The sequence below is a fragment of the Corvus brachyrhynchos genome, unplaced genomic scaffold (assembly GCF_000691975.1).
Source record: "Corvus brachyrhynchos isolate BGI_N302 unplaced genomic scaffold, ASM69197v1 scaffold114, whole genome shotgun sequence".
NCBI classification, from domain to species: domain Eukaryota; kingdom Metazoa; phylum Chordata; class Aves; order Passeriformes; family Corvidae; genus Corvus; species Corvus brachyrhynchos.
This window is the reverse complement of record NW_008238337.1, coordinates 3,403,002-3,410,309: the sequence shown is the minus strand read 5'-3', so window position 1 is coordinate 3,410,309 and position 7,308 is coordinate 3,403,002. Positions and strand designations below refer to the sequence as shown.

The 7,308-nt window shown below is 55.6% G+C and overlaps 1 protein-coding gene across 3 annotated transcripts; it reads right to left on the bottom strand.

Annotated features, from left to right (window-relative positions):
- Positions 1–9: 9 nt before the first annotated feature.
- LRRC43 (leucine rich repeat containing 43) lies at positions 10–7,299 on the bottom strand. Of its 3 annotated transcripts, XM_017734996.1 has the most exons (11): positions 7,026–7,299; positions 6,363–6,950; positions 6,090–6,229; positions 5,257–5,495; positions 4,459–4,637; positions 4,002–4,125; positions 3,654–3,793; positions 3,434–3,523; positions 2,954–3,139; positions 2,457–2,544; positions 10–344 (listed from the first exon to the last, which is right to left on the bottom strand). In XM_017734996.1, exons 1-11 carry the CDS (start codon positions 7,113–7,115, stop codon positions 184–186), a joined length of 2,025 nt encoding a protein of 674 aa, XP_017590485.1. In that variant the 5' UTR covers positions 7,116–7,299; the 3' UTR covers positions 10–183. The 3 variants fall into 3 exon arrangements, with proteins under 3 accessions (XP_017590485.1, XP_017590484.1, XP_017590487.1); XM_017734995.1 differs by having other exon boundaries at positions 6,363–7,299; XM_017734998.1 differs by lacking the exon at positions 2,954–3,139 and having other exon boundaries at positions 6,363–7,299.
- Between the last annotated feature and the right edge of the window lie 9 nt (positions 7,300–7,308).

The following is a 7,308-nucleotide window of genomic DNA, read 5'->3' as shown; positions in this document are numbered from 1 at the left end:
ACCTTACACCCCGCACACCCACCCAACACCCCCTGCCCGCTCCAGCTCCTGCAGAAGCTCAGCACCAGCCCCAGACCACGAGGAGTCCCAGGGCATCTCCCAGCTCTGGCGATTCGGCTAAATCAGGCTCCACGCAGCGTTCCCGTGCGGTTTATTTCCACTCACGCTTCTGCTACGGACACATCACTGAGTGTTTCCCACTGCCACGGCCACATTCTCCTGGCTCTGGGTGCTGGCTGCCAAGGGCCACCGAAGCAGCTGCATCTGGAACTGAACCGTCAGCAGTACGGGCTGGAGCTCTTGACCCTCCGCCACTTCAGCGGTGTCTTTGTTTTTTCCTTTTCCTGTGGAAAGAAGTACATTTGTCACTGTCTTGAGAGAGTAAATCATCCTAAAAGCAGCAGTGTGCAAGGGTGTCAGCACTGACTGGGCCTCGAGGGACATCTATTTGAATATGACTTTGGATAAGAAACCCAAAATGCATCTTTAGGCTGGCAACTGACCTGGGTGCAACCTTGCTTTTTGTTGTGAAATTGCCCTAGGGCAAAAGAAAATGCAGAAATAAATTATTTCAAGGATCCTGGGAAATCAAATGTGGGGTAAAATGAGACCTACGTGAAACTACTTCTGAAGACATCCTTCAATGTCTGGGCAAATGGTTCACTTGTGAAAAAGCTCACTGCCTTTCCTCTTTGAGCTGTCTGGAAGCGATCCCAATTCCTCTGAGAGGACTTATTATTTGTGTGCATTTGCTGACTGAGGGATGCAAATCAGCCTCAGATCCCGGCTGTGAGAGTGCCGGTCCCTGCACAGCCTCACTGGACACACGGCTGGGAGCCATCCCCTGTCCCCTGGGACATGGCCACTTTCACAGCTCCAAGGAGGTGCGTGGTCCCCAGGTGATGAACAAGTGTCAGACAGCCCCACAGCAGCTGGTGCCTCTCAGGGCAGGCAGGATGTGCAGACACTGCACTCAGCAGGGCTCAAGCAGTACCCCCAAAAGCCACAACTGAGGTGTTCTTATGAGTCACAGCCATGGGACACTGGCTGTAGCGAGCTGTGGGGCAGCTCATTTTTAGGCATGGTGAATTTTGCACTCATGCTTTGAAATATGCACGCAGTGGCCTCCCGGTGTGGCCGAGCCAGCCCCCACCTGCACAGATACATGGGGACACCAAATTAAGCATGAATCTCTAATTGCTCTGGGTTTCCTGCAACAGCGGCGTTTCTGTGCACACAACAGCACCTTTACCCTTGCTCAAGCTGAAGGAAACCTCCTGCATGCACTGACCCCACACTGGGGTAGAAAGGAAGGAAGAAATAACCACGGCTGAAGTTGAGCTGTTTGACAGCAACTGCCTGCTTTAGCAACAGGCTGAGTGTAGATTGGAAATACACATCTTTTTGTGGGGGACAGCAATTCAGGGAATTTTCTTCTTTTCAGGTCACTGGAAGAGGCCACAGGCTTCCCTGAATGCAGACACAGTCAAGGACTGCAGAGCTCTGAGAGCCTCCCCACAGATGGGGACCTTGCTGTGGGTGACTAGGCACAGGAAAGCAGCCTGGAGCTCTGTGGGTTAATTGCACTCTTAAATCTAATACCAGAGCAGGAAAACAAGGCTCCTTTGGTAGCTCTGAGTGGTGCTGGGAGGCCTGGCCCTCTCCATGCCCTCCTTGACCCATGAGCAGCTTTTCAGCATTGCTTGGCCACCCCTTCCCTCTCCCACTTCCCCCTGCTCTTGCATTACCCCTCCGATGTGCTGGCACTGCTATTTTTGGAGTCAAAACCAAGATTGTTGGAAAAATAACCTGCAAGAGGCAGGGCGAGGTTTGTTTCTGGCAGATTAAGCAACACTGCTGGCTGAGCAGCCCTGAGCTCCGCACTGGGGAGGCAGGGGACCCAGCCGGTGGGGTCGGGGTGGTCTCTTCCTGGGTGACAGCAGACTGGGATCTGTTCCTAGCCCTGCCATGGGCTGGCTGGGGGACCTGGGGCTCTCTGTGCATCTCATCTCCAAACCAGAGAGAACAATAATCCCCTCTGCAAAGTGCTTTCAGATGCGATTTGGCAATGGATGAGGAGCTCATTATGCATCCCAGGCAGCCCTTCCTCAGCTGCCCGCCCACGCCACCGCCCACATTTGGCAGCCGACACAGTGGGCAGTCCTTTTCTCACCCAAAAGTCTGCTTTGCCCTTCTCCCCTGGCACAGAGTGCTGTAGGTGTGTGTCTCCCAGGGCAGTCGGCAGCCCACCCTCGGTGCTTGTGCAGACACCGACTCACACGGTCTCCAGGCTGTCTATCCTGACAGCGCTGCAGTCAATGTCTGTATTCACAGCCTGAGGCTCAGGATGTGAGTAAGTCCCTGCTCCTGGAGCTGGCAGGGTGGCCAGGCCCTGCTCCTGTTTGCTCTCTCTCACACACACCACCCTCTGCCCTGCCAGCTCCAGCCTCTGTCACCTTTGGGAGACGTCGCGGTTTTCCGGCTGGCCTGAGCTCCTTTCACTGCTTTGGGTGTTTTGCTCTTGTCTGTGCCTTTTTTCACCTCCTGTGGAGAGAGATGTTTCCACAGTAAGGCTGTGTTGAAACTCAATGCCCTCATTCAGTCCTGTGACAGCTGTCACCATCTGGGTGCTGTCACCGGGATTTCAGGGACAAAGGAAAGAGGTGAGGGGGAGCAGGAGCACAGCAGAGTGGCTGCTAAGAGAAGAGAATCCAGGAAATAGGAAGTTGGTACAGCTGGTATGTGCTGCCATGCTGAGAGAGAGCACCAGAGGAAGCACGAGTGGCTGCTTTCACATTCTTGAATGGAAAAATAGACTCATCTATTTTCCTAGGCCCAGAAAAAGTAGCAGTACTGCTTGCTAATATCAGCCTTAAATAACCACACCAGCAGTGATGGATGGTGCTTATACTGAACCCCAGCCTGCAGCCTCACCCTGGGACACGCTCCTTACCTTCTCCTCCACAGCTGGAGGTTCTGGTGGTTTCTGAGGGATTAGGATCCCAAACTCACACACAGCTGCCACCATGTTCTCGGTGGCCAGCAGGGTCTTCAAGGTCACCCTCCTTGTGCCCAGAATGCTCCGAATAGGAGGGTCACTGCGGAATTCACATGGCTGCTTCTTCTTTTTCTGCTTGTCCTTGGACACAGGACGGTGCAGGACACAGGGACAGGTCTCAGCAGAGGGTTGGGGTCCCTTTATCAGAGAGAAGCAACCCCAACCCAGCCCCTTGCCCACCACTGCATCCTGGCCAAGGTGTGTATCAACAGCTGCTGCCTTCCCCCCATAGCAAAGGGGGACTTTGGGAGAGGTCTGGTTTTGGGGGTGACTCTCTGACACACTAAACTGATCCAGGAGAAGGATCCTCATTCTCCCATCACTGTTTTTGCAACTCAGATGTAATTTGGTCATTGTTTTCTCCCAGCACCCTACCTTTGCGCTGTCCTTCTTCAGCTCCTGTCCTTCCTTCTTATTTGTGGCAGCGTTTTCTTCTGCATCAGCATCCACAGGCCATGAGAGCACCTGCCCGGAGAGGAGCTGGCTCAGGGTCACTGCCATCCTAGCCTGCCTCCCAGAGGGAACGTGATACCCCTGGCTCCACAGCAGCTCCCAGCAGCTCTTCCCCCTTCATCCAGCTCTGCCACACCCTCACCTTCTCCTCCACAACAGAGACAATGGTTCCAGCCTCCAGGTAGGACTTCAGCCCCACCAAGTCCTTGGCAACGTGTTCCTTCCTGTAGCTGAAGTCGATTGTGTCTGCCCAGGGCTGTCCAGGGGTGGCAAACACCTTTGCTATAGGGACACAGAAAAGTTCAGAGGAGACCTCTCTTTCCCCAGGACAGAAGGACCCCCAGGACACGGCTGGTGCTAGGTCATCATCCATCAGTCCCAGAAACAGCTCAGCTGATACTGTGAGGGACATCCTGATGCCACCACATCCCAGGAAGAGCTATAAACCTGCCCTGAGAGATGGGACAGAGGATCTATAATTCCTCATTACCAGAGTGGGCCTTGGGCTCCTCTGTGGCTGCAGACTCCTGATGGCTCTTTGCTTCTCCTGTGTCCTGAGCAGAGCTGTCCACATCCAGTGTGGCCACCGTGGGACTCTGGTAAATTTGCGTTACCTGAAACAGAGACCGATCTGCCTCCAAAATCCTATACCCCAGACCACCCTCATGGGAAGAAGGAACATCAGTGCCAGGGAAAGGGTCTGCCAGTCAGCAGGAGGGGGGCTGTGAGTGCACTCCCATGTGCAGAGCTCTGGGCTCCCCAAGAGGGATGTGGAACGTGGGCAGCTGGGTCTTGTCCTGCTGGATGCAGCCACATGGGAATCCTCTCCCCAGCACTGCTGCTACCCATGCCATGTCCATCACCCCATAGCCTGGAGATGCCCATGCCGTTCCCCCTGCTGTGGCCTGCCATGCTGGTTGTTTCCAGGAACACAATCAAGCACCAACCTCAGGGCTGCCCCTGTCCTCAAGCTCCTCTCTCTCTGCAAACTCGTAGGTCACACGGTAGCTGTAGGTGATTACTGGACCCTCAGAGCCAACCTTCAGCTGCTGAAAAGCTTTGGGATCGGGGAGTCCCTTCATCTCCCCAATGCTCACAACCACTCGTCCTTCATTCCTGATCAGCTCTGAAAGAAAGACAATCTTGCCATGAAGCTGCAGCACGTTCCCTCCAGAGTGAGGAAGGAACAGAGCAAGCAGAAACCTCCAGGTCCCTCCACCTCCTGGCATGCCTCGGTGCCACCCTGTGCAAAACTGTGACAAACCACTGCCACGTGGGGTCACTCCAAAGCCATGCAAACACCTCCTGGCTTGACTGCTCTGTTCCTTCTACAACTGAGTCTCCAATAAGCACATCCAGCACATAAACTCATTGAGTAGGGACCATCAAGAGAAGCTTCCCATCCCGAGTGTCCCAGCCTCCTCCTCTCATCCCAGTCAGGGATGTGCCACGGAGGTGGCACCGCTGTGTGCAGACAGTGCAGCACCATGTGAGCACCTTCCCAAGTACAGATGCTCCTCTTGCCACAGCTCGAGAGGGAAACACATGGTCTGAAAACAGGTGGTGTCTGGGAAATGAAGCTGAGGCAGGCCAGGACACTGAGGCAGTGCTGGGACTGGGATGGGTTGTTCTTGGCCCTAAGGCTGAAACTACCTCGATGGTAATTACAGAGCTCCACCACAATGAAAACCCCGCTCCTGAATCACAGGGTCAGCACGGGCAGCCTCAAAGGCGCAGGGGCTCACCTGGCTGCCTCGCCAGACCATGGAATTGCTGCCTCTCATCAGGCTGTATGTGGATGTCATCAAGGATGGACAGCTTGGGCAGGCTGTCCACGAGGAAGCCTCTGTAACTGGGGATGAGAGCCAGTGGGTTCCCTTGGAGCACCAGGATGCGGAGATTCTGCAGAGTGGACAGCTGGGAGACCAGCCCCTGCAGGTCCGTGAGGCTGTTAAAGCTCAGGTCAAGGGAGACGAGGTTTGGCCTAAGGAGAGAACCCAGGGAGGGAGGTAAGGCAGCCAGCACCCATATGAGGATAGAGGCTACTGCCCTGCGGCAAAAACAGAAACGAAAGTTGTGTTTCCCCAGCACAAACTGGGTTGAACTGAAGAATCCAGTCTGGAGGCCAATTCCAAATTCCTGAGCCATACAGTCCATTGTCAGTCTGCCCCACAACACAAAAACATTTCTTTAGCTTCCACTGACGACCCCACTGCACCATTTGGTGATGCAGCCTACACCTCAGAACCTTCCAGACTTCCAGCAGGGGCTTTGGGAAGGACATGGAAAAAGTAAGCTGCCCAGGGAAATGGGAACTGTGGTGGCAACGGTGTCAAGGCCCTTGATCCCCTGGTGATCCCCCCATTCCACACCTTGCCAAGGACCAAGACAACCTCTGGGCGTAAGACAGAAGACTGCAGAGACAGACTGCTCTGCACAGAGAGTGGACACAGAGCAAAGAAAAAACCCTTCTGAAGGGCTGTGATTTCCCAACAACGGCCACCTCGGTGGCTTGAGGTCTCCTGCTCACATCTGCCCATTTCCCTTTCAGCAGCCCATGTTCAGCCTGTGGCATTACCAGAAATCCACAGTGAAGTGCTTTTCCTGGGAAGGGCCACACAGCCGGTTGTACCCCAGCCCCAGGTGCTGGAGCTCCGGGGGTGGCCGAGCACACAGGTCCTGCAGATCATGCACAGCGTTGCAGCAGAGCTCCAGGACCTGCCCGGGACAGAAGAAACTACAGACACCTTTGCAATGAGCTGTTCCTGGCACCCCCTCAAACTGGTTGGCTTTCACTGTTTTCCCAGATGGGAATTCCTGCCCCATCCTGCACAAGGCCCTGCTCGCTCACCTTCAGAGCCCGGGGCAGGTGGGCCGAGGTTACTTTGCTGATGCGGTTGGCACTGAGAATGAGCTCCTCCAGCTGCTGGAAGCGCAGCACACCCTCATCCACCTCCTCCACCTGCAAAGAGCTAGGTTTGGCCAATGTGTCCCTGAGGCACCTTGTGGCACTCGTTGATCCACGTGACATCCATGTAACACAGATTAGCACAATGTCTTGAGGAGGCTGTGGTGTTCCAGCTGCAACACCTGAGAAGACCCTAGGAGAGGAGGGTGTCATTCTTCCAGGATGTTTTCCCTCACAGCAGGAAGACACAGTTTCCTGGCCTACAGCTTTATGGGCACCAGCAGCTGCACTTACTCCCTTGTCGAGTATCCGCAGGGACTTGACAACCTGGAAGACTCTGGAGCTGCGGAGGAGCTCAGGTGCCAGCACGGCCACTTCCCGTAGGAGCCGGTCCTGGGGGCTGCAGTCGTGGGGCAGGGCCCAGGGGCTGTGCTGGTCTCTCAGCAGCTCCAGCAGCACCTCGGGGGTCTCCTCTCCCGGCAGCACGGTCTCCTCCAGCCCTGCTGGCTCTGCATTGAGGCAGGATTTGTTCTGCGGACAGGGAGAGAGGAGAGGCAGTGGCAGCCCCGTGCCATACCCCATGGCTGTGCCCCCCCAGACCCTTACCCAGCTGCCGAGGCCGCAGGGGAAGTCCTGCAGCCCCAGGTGCCGCAGGTACTCCTGAAAAGCAGCCGAGACGCTGCCGGGTGCTGCCATCCAGCCCCAGCCTGGCCGGGAATCCCCTGGCTCAGCGGCTTGCGTCCCTGTCGCTAGGAGATGGCGCTGACGCGAATGCCATGGAACCAAACTCTCCAAGCAGAGCGTGCAGCAAGTCTAGGGCAGCACCAAGCTTGCCGGGCTGGGAATAAATCCCTGGTTTTCTGGGTCTGCCCTGTGTTCTGGGGGCTGC